The sequence below is a fragment of the Bidens hawaiensis genome, unplaced genomic scaffold (genome assembly GCF_021521415.1).
Source record: "Bidens hawaiensis isolate Kalapana, Puna unplaced genomic scaffold, B.hawaiensis_p1.1 tig00043092_1, whole genome shotgun sequence".
In the NCBI taxonomy this organism is placed as follows: domain Eukaryota; kingdom Viridiplantae; phylum Streptophyta; class Magnoliopsida; order Asterales; family Asteraceae; genus Bidens; species Bidens hawaiensis.
The window spans coordinates 24,420-41,794 of record NW_027497659.1 but is presented as its reverse complement, the minus strand read 5'-3'; the positions used below and the strand labels follow the sequence as shown (position 1 = coordinate 41,794).

Here is a 17,375-nt window from a genome sequence, read left to right as displayed (position 1 = left end):
TATTAAATATTAAAGGTAGAAGCATATGTTTAATTTACTAACACATTAATCTTAAATATTATATGGTTGGACACAATATAAATGGTAACATAAATGATAGATTTATTCATGTAAAGTGAAAAAAGACACAAAAACTGATAAATTGTTGAAACTAAGGAAGAAAGTAAGTCACAATCAAATTTGACAAAGTGAAACATAAATTACAAATCTCGAAATATCTCTTTGTAAACAACATTAGATGTCTTATTTGTAAGTTTGCCATCTGCGTCGAATATTAATAATTTGACTCCGTCTCTACTCTTCACTCTTGATAGTGCCACATACAACTGTCCATGGCTGAAAACCGGATGCTTTAAATACAAACCAACTTTTGATAGTGACTGTCCTTGGCTTTTGTTAATCGTCATTGCAAAACATACTGAAATTGGAAATTGTCTTCTCTGAAACTTGAAAGGAATCTTGTTATCTGTAGGTATCATATTTACTCTGTGAATATATGTGCGAGTACCAATATTACCTCCAGATATTATTTCAGCTACTACGACATGTTTTTTAAGAGATATGACTCGCAGCCTAGTACCATTACACAAACCAATTTGATGGTCAATGTTTCGGAGTAACATAACAGGAACACCCACCTTTAAGACCAATCTATGATTTGGCAATCCGGAAATTTTAAGACCGTTTAACACGTCGGGCGAGTATAAATTTGCTTGCAACGGATCAACGAAGTCTTCTGTTGGACAGATACTATCTGAGCTAAGGTACTCCTTTTCATCTCCGGGAAAAAGTGAGATCAATCGATCATTAATGTCTTGGACATCTTCATTGGTAGGTGCAAGTATTGCTCTTTCACGAAAGAATTCAATATTTTTGATATTTTGTAGAATTGAAGGATAAACAAAATCAATTAAACTTTGAATCGGATCATACGAGTCATTGATCAAAAGATCATGATGTATGTCTATTGTTGCTTCACCATCATTTGAACCACCGACATTTCCCTCGCCTATATCCAATAGCCATTTAGCAAACTGGTTTGTCTGCTCAATATCAGATGTTTGAGCTCCGATGGTTAACCGCATGTTTTTTGTTAACCTAAGAAGTTTGCATTTACCCCAAATATAGGAAGAACATAAAGATGCATTCACAATCTGTTGTCTGCTTCCGTTTGTAATAACAGGAAGAACTTGCCTAAAATCACCACCAAAAACAATAACTTTACCTCCAAATGGGATTCCCGAATTGATAGAAGTATTAGCAGTTAATACGTCCGTCATTGTTCTATCAAGAGCTTCAAATGCATGTTTATGTATCATTGGGGCTTCATCCCATATAATCAATTTTGTTTCCTTTAGTAAATGCGCATCATCACTTCCTAGTTTTATGCTGCAAGTTGAGTCCTCGTTAAGATTTATAGGAATATGAAATCTGGAGTGTGCTGTTCTACCTCCTGTCAACAGCAATGATGCAATACCACTTGAAGCAACATTCAATACAATTTGACCTTTAGATCGTATTGCCACAGATAATGTCTTCCACAAAAATGTCTTTCCTGTTCCACCATAGCCGTAAAGAAAAAATACACCTCCTTTGTTAGCTTCAACTGCGTTCATGATTTCGTCAAACACTTTTCGTTGTTCATCTGTTAATGAACTTATAAGGCTGTGAGACTCATTTTGTAAAGTGATTGTGTCATAAGAGAGTTCGTCAACAATTAAACGATTGTTTGAAGAAGCTATAGAATCGTGATCAGGATACGGCATAGTTTGAAATCTACGTAGGCTTGAGTTATTTCGAAGTAGGTACTTCTCAATCTCACACAAAGTTAGGTTCTTAATTTGAGTTTCTGGAAGTGATAAATCTGCAAAATTGTATTAATAAAATATAAACAATATTATATGAAGTACGTATATGAACAAAACATAAAAACGAAAAACCAAATTCATTAAGGATGGTAAAATTTGAAAATTTATAATTAATCTTCATTTGAAAGTATAATATGGTTCATATATTTTAGTACTGAATAGCGAATTGGAGTACCTGGAATATTCAATATTCTTTGTTGTGTGTAAATAATGCCATCTGATAGATATTCCCATGTTTTTTCACACACAAAATCAGGTCTAGAAAGAGAGCTGGACAATAACATTGATCCAAATAAAGCACGAAGATAATAACCAGAACCGGATGCACTCGCCTCCTTAATTGCTTCGATATATTCCATGTCATCATCGAGTAGTCCACGTGCATAGCAAGCATCTCTAAATGTAGGATATGTCTGGCCATCTACCGTTCTAATATCATCAAAAGATTTTGGTCCTTTGACTTTGTTTAGAAGAATTCTTAAGAAATACGCCTCACCGAGAGACGGAGAAACTTGATGAATTCTTTCAATTGAAAAACCCTGCTTTCGTCGTTCCCACTTTCGTTGTTCAAGTTTCCAAACAAACTTAGTAGGAAATTCAACATAAGTAAGGTTTTGTGCTTCGTCATTAATTTGGTTACACAACATCCAAGCTGAAAACATTGATGAAGAAACTGATGGTTTGTTAAGGACATCATCAATATCATCATCGGGCCCGTACGTAACCTGTTGTTGACCAGTGAGATGGAAAGGAAGCCTAATTACTGAAGGCGAGTTGTAATGTACTTCAAATGCAAATATCCTCCATGCTGCTTCACACGCAGAAAGGTATCGACAATCATAATATTCTCTAATTTCATCTCTTGCTTTATCTTGATCATCTTGATTGTCAGCGTCTACAACAGCAACTGTAGCCCTGTCAGGACCTTTGTTAATGTATTTGAATAAATACTTTATGGATGCAGCCTGATTACACCACTCAACGTTAATATGTGCTTGATATCTTTTCAGAAGCGTTTTATTATATGGCACGACACTTCTGTTGTCTAAGTCCACAGCATACTTTTTAACTGTGCATCCAGAATCTCTTCTTCTGTATATAGGATAACCATTTGAATCAATAGAATTGTGAGGTGTAAACTTTTTAGGGAACTTTTTAGAACACCTTCTATTAATCATGCATGAACAGTTCATGTTATCATAACCACAAGGACCATGCATCATGAATTCACTCACAAGGGAATATAATTCATGATCTTCCTTCTTGTCTGGAATCTCGGCCGAAATAAACGGGTCAATATGATCAACGGTAGGAAGCTTGTGATCAGCATGCATGAATAAACATATATGGGCATGAGGCAACCCACGCTTTTGAAACTCTACGGTATAAACAACTACATAAAAAATGAATATTATTAATGTTCGATATAAATTGAAAGTTGCTAAAAAGAAGACTATGTTTAACAAATACTATTATATTAAGTAAATAATAAAGTAAATCACCTGCTTGAACCTTTCCCAGAACTTCGTCTTTTTTTAAGTCTTTGATTATTGCATCAAGCTTAACTTTAAATAATCTACACATGATGTCAGGCCTGTCTTCAGGATTAATGGTGGTACTATTCAGGAATCTTTTAACTTCAGGCCATTTAGGATTGCATGTTATAGTTATGAAAAAATCTGGATATCCATACCACCTACAAATAGCCATGGCATCTAGGTAGTTTTGCATCATGTACCGAGAACCTCCGGTAAAAGATGAAGGTAATATCACACGTTGACCAACGCGGGACATGTCTTGGTTTTTGGTGTTTTTTAAGTTATGAATATTCTCATATGACTCACATCTAAGAACCTTTTGTTTTTTACGTATGTAGTTGAGTATTTCGGTTTCAATCATTGTGTATATATCAACTAACTGTTGTTGAAAAAGTTTTCTTCCATTCAGAGGCAATGAGAAAATATTTGGCCTATCTTGAATTCTGTACGCAAAAAATTCTCTCATGGTGCTGTTTGGCCGTTTACTTTTTTGTAAGCTTCTAAAATCTCTATGAGAGATGTCAACCCTGTAACAATCATCACCGTAAATATAGAAAAGTGGATATTGAAGAGAAACGTATGAAGGATGCAATTCACTTATATGCTTTAGACTTCCCGTTTTAGTTTCAACAATAATGTCTCGAGGCTCAATATTACCAATATCACCAACAATCAGCGCAGCAACTTCAGAAGAACTCGGCAAGTTGTATGTTCTTCCATCTTGTTGTCTTCTTCCAATAAGACGCAACTTAAGGTTAGCATGAGGATTTTCTTGAAAACGATCTATTGTCATCCTATAAGATTTCACCAGCTCATTATGAGAATCTAACATACGCTGTAGATCCTTTATTATCTCAAGATCTAGCAAGTTGGAACCTCTTATAGATTGTTTTTTTGATTGACTGGTAGGAATAAGAATATTCGTTTGTCATTATTTAAAAAAATGACATAAGGTCAAATGTGTAAAAATAGTGAATTAATTGAGTTAATACATACCTAAATAAGCATTGTCTATTTGAGACTTCATTTTCCGTGTCATATATGTATAGTTGCGAAAACTTTGGTTTTGATCCATTCTCTGGCAAAAGACTTCCAATAGAATGATAATTCTGACCGCTAATCCTAAACACGAATGGAGCGTTACCTCTATTAATGGAGGAATCAACCTTTCCGCCCATTGATGTAAACGCGAACATAGAATTGTAGCGTCTAATGTTCTTTAAGAAAAACTTGCTTTTAGGACCAACATTGCTAAATAGATCTTTGTAAGCTGGCGGAGCATCTTTAAATTCAGGTAGCTCGACCTTACCGTAACCACAACATAGGAAATAAGTTGTTTTTCCTTCTTTTTTTTCCTATTCCACCCTCATTTTCCACAATTTTGCATGGCATAATTCACATATAAGATTCTGATCACCATGATCCAAGTAATCTGTTAAATTAACTGGTGGTCAAAAAATGTATGTGCATTATTAATTGGAATTGTTGTATTATAAGTACCTGTTGAGATTCCTTTGAATGGGTCTTTAACCAAAACTTCGACATCAACTTCTTCATCTGACGTCAAGTCAAGCATAGGTATAGGATTTGTAATCCGCGAGTTACTTATTAGTTTACGCTTTCCTGATGATAACTTTGTTAAAGAAGTAGATGCACAATTGCTGGATGCCATGATAGGTGAAGAAATATAAACTCGACGAGTATCACATAATGAGGTAGACCTGTTGTTTTTGGAAGTAGATGCCCCTGGGGAAAAAATTAAGATTTAAAATATGGTAACATGAGCAAGTTGATAATAATTGATATTATCGTTTATGTTTAAATTATGAAAAATAACCAGTAAACGGGTATCTTACCACTACTGATATCACCTAATGAAGTTGGATTCTTTGTATTTTCATGAAAAATTTGCAAACTGCTTTGATTTGTAATCATTGTATTTGGTGTCACATTTTCTTTGCCCTGTGTAATTGATGTAGAATTTATTGATGACGAAAAAGGTTTATTAGACTTTTGGGTGTTAGGAGCAATATTAGATCTCCTGCTATCTAGAAGTAGCTTTCTTGATTTCCTGGCCTCTGAAGCATTTAACTTACGAACGTCGGCTGAAGATATAACGGTTTTTTGCATGTCCCCTACATAAAGAAAATAATTGTAGAAATGTTGTTCTACACGGACAAATTTAAATTTTCTGAATTACAAAAATGAACGTAATATAATACAAATTGAAAACTTACAATTTGAAGCATGACCGTTGACACGCGCTTTAGAGGATGATGCACTTTCAGGGGTGTTGCTTTTAGACATTTCCTTGTATAATAGAGTGCAAATAGAAGTATAAGAAATAGATTTACAAAGTAAAAAACAACTATTTAATGTTATCTATTGATTTTATAATATCGATAAATTAAAATGTTTTTGTAATATGACTTCGTGTTTTAAAATTACATATACAATTTCATTGAGCATTTACAGTTGAAAACTTGAAATTCATGCTAATGACGTAAAGACAAGGAAAATAGTTTGTAGATATTACAAAGTACAAAAGTTTTATATCTAATACGAAACTATAATAATTATGTTATATATATATATATATGTATATATATATATATATTAAAAATTAAACTTGTATTTGTGTTTTAAATCTATTGTAGTTAAGGACAGATTGTATATTCTTTTAAAGGTAAAACGTGTATAAATGACTTGAAAAAAATCGATGCTAAAAACTAAACACATTCCCAGTTTAGACGGATTGAAACTTATAGCAGTGGGAGCAAGGAATTATTTACTTGAACAATATTGGATTTATTGATATGTAGATCTACTTTCCTGAATTTTACCGCCTCTGAAGCATTTGCATAACGAACGTTGTTTACATAAGCTGTAAAAAATAAAAAAAATAAAATAAACATATTATTAGATGATGAGTTAAGTTTAACATAAGTAACAAATAAATTTATTTACCATTAGAAATGTCAGATAAAGTAGTTCTTTGCATGTCCCCTACAAAAGAAAAGAAAAAAAAAGATAAAAAGTTGTTGTAACGGTTATATAATACAAAATGGAAATCTTACCATTTGAAGAATCGCCGGTGTGTGACGCTTTAGAGGAAGATGAAATTTGAGGGGTTTTCCTTTTAGCCATGTCCTTGTATATCTATAAGGTGCAAATATAATTAAAGTCAACAGTATGCAGTCAAAGACTTTATATTTAGAGGTGATGGGATTCCACCGTTTGTATTACACGATTGAGCTTAATTAGAATACAAAACCTTAAAAGTTATAAAATCGAAAAAGGATTTATTAGTACTATATTTTTAACAGTTTAGATGGTATTGGTTAATAAATGCCACTAAAAAAGGTATTTATTTAATTCTTATTATTGTTAATTAATCTTTGTTTTGTTATAGCATATGCATGCAATCATACGGAAGCATAAAATCAATAAAAAAGCTTTTTTTTATATAGGTAACATATGGGTATTTTAGTGACATGAGGACTTAAATATTTCCTCTTCTAATTTAGGTCTAGAGTGTTATTTGTGCAAAAACACTACGCACACGAGATATGTAGGAATGCGTGTTTGTTTTATAACTTTTATTTTTAGATATCAGATATATGATCAAAGAAAAGAAATAGAATATTATTATTAACATGTATCAATTAGAAAAAATATAATAAAATTCTAATTTGTCTTGTAACATATTAAATTTGTTATGTGAAATTGCATATATTTATAGGATTATTCGTCCGAATAGACTCACATCATTAACTACTTACAACGATGAAAAGTTATCACAACTCTAAATGCCTAACAAATAATTATATGCATATATACGACAACTGAATATATTTGTTTTTGAAGCATAACGTAGTGTTATAATGGTCTATGGTGTGCCCTTGATTGGTGTAAAAGCCAAGAAAATAAGAGCAACCAAGATTACAACCGGAATCAAGAGGAGCAGTTGCAGTGGCAATACCAACGATAGAACAACCAACATGAATGCCTAACTTATTTAATGTATAAAGTGTTTATTATGAAATATAACATTTTACTAAATAAAAATAAAAGAGTAATGAATTAGTTACTTGAATGACGAACTTTGGTGTAGTACTATGATAAAATATCACACCTGGTAGAGAAGAGCTTTGTGGAACACTCTGTGTAGAGAAAAGCTTTGTGGAACACTTTGTTTATTAAAGAATATAAAGCAAGGGCAAACAGTTTACATATATATGCTATTTAAAGTTGAAATTAGTTAGGTAAAGTTTTCCATATAGGCTTACGTTAGGTAACAAAATTATTTGATATGACAAACATATTCTTTTATGTTAACAAAAATAGATTAAATTTAAAAGTTAAAAATCAATCTATGCCCATGATTTACGTTAGTAAATTTTGTCCTTAATTAAAACAATTATAAATTGGGGTAAATATATATTTATATAAGTCAAAAGTTAACATAGATAATGGATTGAGCATAAACCAGTCAACCTAAAAAAGTATATATTTAAAATAAATTTACCTAATTAAAGAATTATTGAATGGGCGTATATTAGTCCGAATCTTTAGCTGCAGGAGTATTGAATTTTCGTCATCATAAATTTAAATTTAATGTCTATACGAAAAAAATTCTGTATTATATTGTTTTTGAATGTCTATTTTTTTTAAGTTTTTCGTGTCTCATGTTATAAAAAAAATTCTCTTTTTAAAAGTCCAGACTTAACAGAGTAATTTGATTGAGCATAAAAATAGAATTTTTGTCATTATAAATATAAATTTGATGACTTCAATGAAAAAGTAATATCCATGTAGGTAGTTTTTTGTAGAAATATAAATTTTGTTAAAGTTTTTCGTATTTTATCTTAATTTTGCATGTAGGTACTTTAAAGTCATACATATACCTACTAATGTAGAATTGTATTTTAATGAAAAAATTAATTAATAGTAATTGGAATATTTTTTGTAGTAATTGTACTTTAAGGAAGTGAAATATTATTTGTCTATAATATTAATTTGAAGTTTTGCAAAACATATGTACCACATAAAAACATAGCAATAACCAATCATAAAATTTTATCAAAAAAAGGAATCTCCATGTAGTCAAACAAAAAGAAAAATCCCCAACACAATCAAAACAGAAAATATAAAGAAACATAGTCTCAGCAAACCATGCAAAAAAAGACAATAAAAAGGAAAGTTTTTTAAATTAAATAGGAACCGACTACTACTTCTCGGTTTTAGGAATCAACAGCGTCTCATTCCAATTTGCATCACGCAAATCCTTTGTGTGAATCTTCTGTTGTTTAGTTGATGACAGAGCGGATGACTCGTCAACGTCGTATACATCTTCAAGATTACGCTTCAAATCAACACTGGGAGCCGTGCCCATACTTTCATTGCTATTGGAAATCGGGGTCCCATTGTCAGCGGTACATGAAATAGAATCCTATATAATAAAAAAAGTAAGGAATTATAAGTTCAATATAGTTAGTTTGATTTAAGTAGATAGCGAAAACATAAGTAAAAATAGTAGATAACCTTCAAAGAAACATCCGTCTGTAATGGCAACTCTGAGTTACTTGGGTTCACCGAATCAGAATCTTCAACCTTCATTTTGTATGTAAACTCACATGCTTTACATGTACAGTTTTGACCGGTTTATTATATATAAATGAAGAAATTAACAAATTACCTGATTATTATAGAAATTCTTTTCGAGCTTTGAAATAATGTTCAGATCTTCAGTCAGTTTTGTAATGGAAAAATACTCAGCATTGTTATCAAGATTATAGTTCTTGATCTCGATCCTAAAGGCGAACTTTCTTTCTAATAAAACGTTGAAGGCTGCAGGAAGAGTTAAAAATTCAGCCGACTGTGAAAAGCATCAAATGTTTTAATTTCAAATATAAAAAGTTATAGAATTTCACTATTATAGTAATGTTATTATAAAACGATTTAAAAAAGACAAAAAGTTTACTTGTTCCTGTTCGTCCAGCACGTCTTTAGCAATTCGTCCTATAAGCTTGTTAGCCTCTCGCTCAAACATTGTAAGAGTCACAGTCCCTGTGCAATCCTGGACTCGTATGGGGATCTTGTATCTTAAAATTATGATTAAAATAAATTAAAAAGATAAAGCATGTTTAATATTGTAAAAAAAAAAGTTAAAAGATTTGAGAACCTAATCATAGGAGATGATACAATAGTCTGAGTGCAATTGTCATTGAGACATTTGTACTGCTTCGCCACTTCAAAATCGGCTGGATTCTCTCCCTTATCAATTCTGAAGGTTGTGGTTTCAACTCCATTTTTACATAAATCACAACTACGATAATTCCATGATTTCTCAATGCATAGAACTTTGATCTTACCAACAACAATAAGGGATTTAACCTATCCAGAAATAAGAGAATTTTAATAATGATGTTTCAATGAATCTAAAAACAAAAAATTTAAAAAACAATGACATACCTCTTTGATTTCGTTAATTTCACGAATGTTGATGAAATCAATATCATTAAGAAATTCGTCTTCCAGTGACGAGACCATAGAGGTACCAACGGACCGATGAGAGGATGTTTCTTCACCAATGTTAGACAGGAAACTGGTGTGATGAAACATTATTTGTTATAATGAGTAGGTAACTTTTAATAAAAAAAATCAAGACTTGTGAATGGTCTATTTTCATGTGTTACCGTGTTTTGATAATAGCTTTTATCAAAACAGAATCAATTTTTAAATAATACTATTACAATTGTACGATCACAAATTTGGCATGGAAGAATGGGCTGTACAGATTATATTTTTAAATTATAGCATTACAATAATAGTATTACCTTTAGAAAGTAAAGGTAAATATAAATGGTAATTATTTTAAACATATATAATAACAATGTACCTTTTCTTAAATTCTAGGATTTCATCAATTGGTGAATTTATAAACAACCGCGTCGCATCATAAACATTAGAAACAGTCCTGTTATCTGTAATAACATAAATTCGTTAGTTATTTAGAGTACAATGAAATAATGACATGATTTTTTACTTACGTCCGTATATATGCAGATTTCCGAATTGAAGAATTAGGAACACATGAGCCTGTTGCTTATTTTGCATGTAGTTCAACATTTGCTGACAATATTCCTCCCACAAGGTTAATATGATGTGTCTACCTCTGCAAGATTGTTGATATGGATAACATAAATATAGTTAAGTGCAAATGAATAAAAAAAAAGTAAAATTTGAGTTGCTTACTCTAGATCTTCTAATTTGATCTCCATCTTGATTGCTTCTTTGCCACCTCTTACCGGTTTCTTCTCCACCTCATAGCATTTGTAAACATATCCAATAATATCTAGTGTGAAATAAAGTTAGAGCGTTAAAAGTTTTAATGTGTGTTAAACAATTAAGAGTAAATAATAAATAAAATAATACGGTATCTAACCGAGTCTAGTGTACTGAGGTAGAGGGTCTTTTAAAATGGAACCAAAATTGGTGAATTCAAAACCATACTTGGAGCCTTTGAAGGATTAATTTTTCTGCTAACTTCAGGTACATACATTTATAGTGGCATCCTCCGTCATCCTTCGTCGCCACCGTCATCCTCCGTCATCCACCGTCATCTAACATTGACTTTCAAGCGATCTGCTACAAGATCCGCCTCCACCGTCATCCTCCGTCGCCGCCGTGCTCCACCACCCGTCACTCTCCTTCACCACCATCCTCCGTCGCCGTGCTCCACCACCGTCACTCTCCTCCACCACCGTGCTCCACCACCGTCACTCTTCTCCACCGTTGTGTTCCTCCATATCAGAAAGGTTTGATTTTCGTTTTCCCCCTAAAACCACTTTGATTGTAGACAAAATTTCACATACTGTACAGTGTACATACACCCATTTTGCAGCCAATTTTAGATTTTTTTAAACAGTTTTATTATTGATCTTTTAATTTATTTTTTTATTGTTTTCTCCGAAAATCTGTTTAATTAAGATTTTTTATTAATTTTCGTTTTTTTGTTAATATTGAATAAACCAGATCTGTAACTTGTAGCATTATTATTATTATTATTGTGGGTATTATTATTATTATTATTATTATCATTGTTGGTATTATTATTATTATTTTTGTGTGCGCAATTATTATTATTTTTGCTGCCGTTGGGGGTCCCAAAGCAAAAGAGTGAGCTTCTTGTAACCTGGCTGCCGTTGAGCTGTATCTGCCTTCATCATCTTCACGGTATACTCGTTCCTTTCTCACTGTTATTATTATTATTAGTATTATTATTATTATTATTATTATTATTATTATTATCATTAGAACATACGTGATCCGGATCTTTGGAGTTTATTTTCATTTTAAGATCTCTTGACTATTATTGTTATTGCTACACACTATTATTATTATTATTATTAGTTTCTGTTATTATTATTATTATTATTATTATTATTATTATTGATTTGGTGTTCTATTGCTTGTGTTTGTGTGATTAGTTGCAACCATAGAGCGTAGGAACCATGACTATTACTTGAGACCATGTCCTGAAACGAGGGGTGTAGGAAAGAGTAAAGATAGGGAGCGTATATTGCGTTTGGCTTCTTGGAATGTAGGAACATTAAATGGTAAGTTGCTAGAATTGGTAGATGTGCTTAAAAGACGTAGGGTTCAGATAGCATGCCTCCAGGAGACTAAGTGGAAAGGACATAGAGGGGCTGAGTGTAATGGGTATAAGTTGTGGTACTCGGGGTCTGATGGAGCTAGAAATGGAGTCGGGTTTCTAGTGGCTAAGGAAATACACACTAGTGTGGTGGAGGTGATGAGACATAATGACAGGATTATGGTGTTGAAATTAGTACTAGGAGAGGAAGTAGTGGCAGTAGTCTCCGCCTACGCGCCTCATGTAGGCCTAGGGGATCAGGAAAAGAGAGAATTTTGGGATTGCCTAAACGCAGTGGTAGGGGGCATACCTAGGGGGGAGAGGATTTGCATAGTAGGTGATTTTAATGGACACATTGGTAACGCTAACAATGGTTTTCAAGCCGTACATGGGGGTTTCGGTTTTGGTGATAGGAATGAGACCGGAACAGATCTTCTAGAGTTTGCGGTGGCACATGACCTAGGTATTATAAATTCTTATTTTAGGAAACAAGATTCTCATTTAATCACTTTTAGCAGTGGCGGACGCGACACGCAAATTGACTACCTTTTGATGAGGCAAGGAGACCGACGTTGGTGGAAGGACTGCAAAGTCATACCTGGGGAGGCAGTTGTGACTCAACATCGACTACTAGTGACAGATATAGCCTTCAGAAATAAGCTGACTGTTCGAGAGAAGAAAGGTACACCGAGAATTCGATGGGGAAATTTGAAGGACGAAAATCTCCTACTGTTTAAGGATAAACTCATACTGCATACGCGGGCTCGACTAAATGGGGACTCAACTCATATATGGGAAGCTATGGAGACAAAGATCATCCAAGTAGCAAAGGAGACTCTCGGGGTCACAACAGGAAAGACAAGTGGGCATAAGGAGTCTTGGTGGTGGAATGACGCAGTGCAAGACAAGATAAGGGACAAACAAGGATGTTTTAGGGAGCTAATGAGGTGCACGAATGAGGAGGAGCGAGTGGAATTGAGGGATAACTACAAAACGGCCAAGATAGAGGCGAAGAAGGCAGTGGCGGAAGCAAAGAAGGCGGCCTTTAAACGGATGTATGAAAGTCTAGAAACAAAAGAGGGGGAACATGCTATGTTTAAGATTGCCAAAGCCAGGGAGCGTAGAAGGCAAGATCTAGGACCGGTGAAGTTCATAAAGGATACAGATGGGCATGTACTGGTCAAGGAGCAGGACATCAAGCTAAGATGGCAAACCTACTTCCACAATCTTTTTAACAATGGGAGAGCTTACCAAGAAGAACATGACAACACAAACTTTCAACGACAACAATCGAATAACTGCTACTGCCGACGGATCACACGAGAAGAGGTGAAGGATGCACTCAGGAGGATGGGAAGGTCTAAGGCGGTTGGCCCAGACAACATACCCATCGAGGTGTGGAAGTGTCTGGGGGAGGAAGGAGTCATGTGGTTAACTACTCTGTTCAATAGTATTCTCAAATCAGGTAAGATGCCAGACCAGTGGAGGAGCAGCGTTGTAGTTCCTATCTATAAGAACAAAGGAGACGCCCAATGTTGTGGTAACTACCGAGGAATCAAACTACTAAGTCATACTATGAAGCTATGGGAAAGAGTGATTGAGGTTAGACTTAGACGAGAAACTCAGGTTACGGTCAACCAATTTGGCTTCATGCCGGGGCGTTCCACCACAGAGGCAATACACCTTAAAAGAAGATTAATGGAAAAGAATAGGGAGAAGAAGCGTGATCTACATATGGTGTTTATTGACCTAGAAAAGGCCTACGACAGTGTGCCACGACAGGTGCTCTGGGAGTGCTTGGAGGGTAGAAGAGTGCCCAGGAAATACATAGAGATAATTATGGATATGTATACCAGGAGTGAAACAAGTGTCCGTGCGCCAGTGGGGGATACTGATTTCTTTCCTGTAGAGGTAGGTCTTCATCAGGGGTCAGCGTTGAGCCCGTTTCTTTTTGCAGTAGTCTTGGATGAGTTGTCAAAGTCGATTAAGGGGACTCTCCCGTGGTGCATGATGTTCGCAGACGATATTGGGTTACTTGCTGAGAAAAAACAAGATCTAAACATGAGGCTTGAGGAGTGGCGAACAACCTTAGAGACAAAAGGTTTAAAGATTAGCCGATCTAAGACGGAGTACCTCCACTGTGATTTTGGTGGGATAAACGACAATGAAGACGCACAGATCACAATTGAAGGGCAGGTGGTCCCGCAGGTAATGAAGTTCAAGTATTTAGGATCATTTGTACAGAACGATGGGGAATTAGACAGTGATGTGACCCACCAAGTTCAGGTAGGATGGTGTAGATGGAAAGCAGCCACAGGTATATTGTGCGACAAGAGTTTCTCGATTAAACTAAAGGGAAAATTCTATAGGGTGGCAGTTAGACCTGCAATGCTATATGGAACAGATTGTTGGGCCATCAAGAAGGCACAAGTGCGGAAGATGGAGGTAGCAGAAATGAGAATGCTACGTTGGATGTGTGGGCACACAAGGCTAGACCGAATAAGAAACATTGTGTTTCGCGAGAGATTAGGGGTGGCGAACATAGCAGACAAGATAAGAGAGTGGAGATTGAGATGGTTTGGACATGTAAAGAGAAGACAGACGACGAATCCTGTTAGATCCGTAGAAAACATTACTATAGAGGGGAGGAGGGGTAGAGGACGACCTAAATTGACTTGGGATGAGAGGATTAGGCATGATTTGATAGACCTAAACCTCTCCGAGGACATGGTTGAGGATAGGAATTTTAGAGAGAATTGAATACATTAGGGCTTAGACTTAACTTATTTAGGTCACATACCATAATGGTATTTCCCTTACATATATTATTATTATTATTATTATTATAATTATTATTAGCTTTTATATAGCTGTTAAACTGTGATCTTATTATTAATATTATTATAATTAGTAGTAGTTTTTATATAACTGTTAAACTTTGATTTCCTTTATTTTGCTTCATACACATGTACTTAGAGCCGATGGTCTCTCTGGAAGCCACCTCTTTATTCCTTTGGATAGAGGTACAGTGTGCCTACATCCCACCCTCCCCAGACCCTACTTATAGCTTTGCTGTCGGTGGGATTTTACTGGGCATGATTGATTGATTGATTGACTTGGAGCCTTTGAAGGTGGTGCATTTTTTTAGGTCTGTTTGCCAACGGAAAGAAATTTTCTGGCCATTGTCTACATGCTTGATTTTTGCGACATTGTCGGCCAGTGTGGGCCTAAAAATGAAGTAGCACTCATTCACTCGGAGATGTTCTTCAAACTTAGGAAAGTAAGTTTTGAACACGCTTGCCTGCATCTTTGTTCCCTGAAAATTTATGTAGTTGAGAGTGCTGAATATTATAAAAAGAAAAAAAAATTTGGTAAATATTTACCTCCTCATCCATTATAATCATTTCAATCGACCAAATTTCGTTAGGGTTCTTGTTGTTTGGTTTTCTCCATAGTCTAACAACTCGAACTTTGATTGTATAGTTTGTCTTGGTAGCATCAAGTTCCCTAAGTTTGATCAAATTTTTTGGCTCCATGTTTCTGTGTATTAGAGACATTGTTAAAAAAAGGTGTTGTATTTCGTAAGTAATAAGATATAACAAACTATATAAATTAAAGGGAGAGAACAATTGAATTACCATGGCAGTTAGATCGACTTCGATGGTGACGAGGGTGGATTGTTATTAAAGAATATATAGCAAATGCAAACAGAATAATTTGATATATATGGCAAACATATTATTTTTATGTTAACAAAAATAGAAGAAATATAAAAGTTAATAACCAATCTGGGGCCTTGATTTTCGTTAGTTATTATTTTCCGTAATTAAAAGTATTAGAAATGTGTTAAATACAAAGCATAGTCAAACAGAATATTTTCATATATATGCCAAACAGTTTACATATATATGTTATTTAAAGTTGAAATTAGTTAGTTAAACGTTTTCATATAGGCTTACGTAAGGTATCAAAATTATTCTGTCACATGATTTTATTTAGTTATTCCTTTTATGTTAACAAAAATACATTAAATTTAAAAGTTATAAATTAATCAGTGCCCATGATTTACGTTAGTAAATTTTGACCTTAATTAAAGCAATTATAAATTGGGGTAAATATATATTTATATAAGTCAAAAGTTAACATAGATAATGGATTGAGCATAAATCAGTCAACCTAAAAAATTATATATTTAATATAAATTTACCTAATTAAAGAATTATTGAATGAGCGTATATTAGTCCGAATTTTAAGCTGCATAAGTATTCAATTTTCGTCATGATTAATATAAATTTAATGTCTTTACAAAAAAAAATGTGTATTATAATTTATTTGAATGTCTATTTTTTTTTATAAATTTTTCGTATCTCATGTTACAAAAAAAGATTCTCTTTTTAAAAGTCCAGACTTAACATAGTAATTTGATTGAGCATAAATCAATCAAGTTAACAAATTGTATATATAAAATAAATTTAACGAACAACGAATGTATTCAAGTTGAGGACAGAGTAATATAACTTGATCTAACTTAATTATATAAATAACTAACGAACACCGAAGATGACGCTTATTAATCAATTAATGCCTAAGTATATAATGAAGTCGATTTAGTGTTTATATAAATAATTAACGAACACCAAATCAAATGAGAAAGCAACTATAACATACCGGCGGTCCGAACATGCTGCTGCAACACCGGAGAAGTGGAATCGATTAATGCCTAAATACATAATGAAATCAATTTAGTGTTTATATAAATAATTAACGAAGACCGAATCAAATGAGAAAGCAACAACTATAACATACCGGCGGTCCGAACATGCTGCTGCAACACCATAGAAGTGGAATCGATTAATGCCTAAATACATAATCAAATCGATTTAGGGTTTATATTAATAGTTAAAGAACAACGAATCAAATCAGAAAGCAAAAACTATAGCATACTGGCGGTGGCGGTGGCTGGTGCGGTGGCGGTGGCGGGTGCTGCAACAGAGTAATATATAAAATAACTTGATCTAACTTAATTATATAAATAACTAACAAACACCGAAGATGACGCTTATTAATCAATTAATGCCTAAGTACATAATGAAATTTATTTAGTGTTTGTATAAATAATTAACGAACACCAAATCAAATGAGAAAGCAACTATAACATACCGGCGGTCCGAACATGCTGCTGCAACACCGGAGAAGTGGAATCGATTAATGCCTAAATACATAATGAAATCAATTTAGTGTTTATATAAATAATTAACGAAGACCGAATCAAATGAGAAAGCAACAACTATAACATACCGGCGGTCCGAACAT

The 17,375-nt window shown here is 33.8% G+C and overlaps 2 protein-coding genes across 2 annotated transcripts; both read right to left on the bottom strand.

The window, feature by feature from the left end:
- Positions 1-200: 200 nt before the first annotated feature.
- LOC143594107 (uncharacterized) lies at positions 201-6,553 on the bottom strand. Its single transcript, XM_077073501.1, has 11 exons — positions 6,484-6,553; positions 6,374-6,412; positions 6,199-6,290; positions 5,644-5,716; positions 5,263-5,541; positions 4,907-5,152; positions 4,771-4,838; positions 4,403-4,710; positions 3,371-4,200; positions 2,044-3,261; positions 201-1,864 (listed from the first exon to the last, which is right to left on the bottom strand). The coding sequence occupies exons 1-11, from the start codon at positions 6,551-6,553 to the stop codon at positions 201-203; spliced, it is 4,887 nt and encodes a 1,628-aa protein (XP_076929616.1).
- A 2,083-nt stretch (positions 6,554-8,636) lies between these two features.
- Positions 8,637-15,598, bottom strand: LOC143594115 (replication protein A 70 kDa DNA-binding subunit C-like). Its single transcript, XM_077073506.1, has 11 exons — positions 15,446-15,598; positions 15,243-15,378; positions 10,664-10,763; positions 10,459-10,583; positions 10,308-10,392; positions 9,881-10,013; positions 9,591-9,802; positions 9,365-9,510; positions 9,105-9,256; positions 8,951-9,019; positions 8,637-8,858 (listed from the first exon to the last, which is right to left on the bottom strand). Exons 1-11 carry the CDS (start codon positions 15,596-15,598, stop codon positions 8,637-8,639), a joined length of 1,533 nt encoding a protein of 510 aa, XP_076929621.1.
- Between the last annotated feature and the right edge of the window lie 1,777 nt (positions 15,599-17,375).

Excerpts from the sequence above, each read along its gene's own strand:
- LOC143594107 (XM_077073501.1), bottom strand. The coding sequence starts at position 6,553 with ATGGCTAAAAGGAAAACCCCTCAAATTTCATCTTCCTCTAAAGCGTCA. Across the intron at positions 5,542-5,643 it reads CAACGGTCATGCTTCAAATT|GGGACATGCAAAAAACCGTT; the intron begins GTAAGTTTTCAA and ends TTCTTTATGTAG. Across the intron at positions 5,153-5,262 it reads ATTAGGTGATATCAGTAGTG|GGGCATCTACTTCCAAAAAC; the intron begins GTAAGATACCCG and ends TTTTTTCCCCAG.
- LOC143594115 (XM_077073506.1), bottom strand. The coding sequence starts at position 15,598 with ATGGAGCCAAAAAATTTGATCAAACTTAGGGAACTTGATGCTACCAAG. Across the intron at positions 10,393-10,458 it reads AAATCTGCATATATACGGAC|ATAACAGGACTGTTTCTAAT; the intron begins GTAAGTAAAAAA and ends ATGTTATTACAG. Across the intron at positions 8,859-8,950 it reads AGACGGATGTTTCTTTGAAG|GATTCTATTTCATGTACCGC; the intron begins GTTATCTACTAT and ends TTTATTATATAG.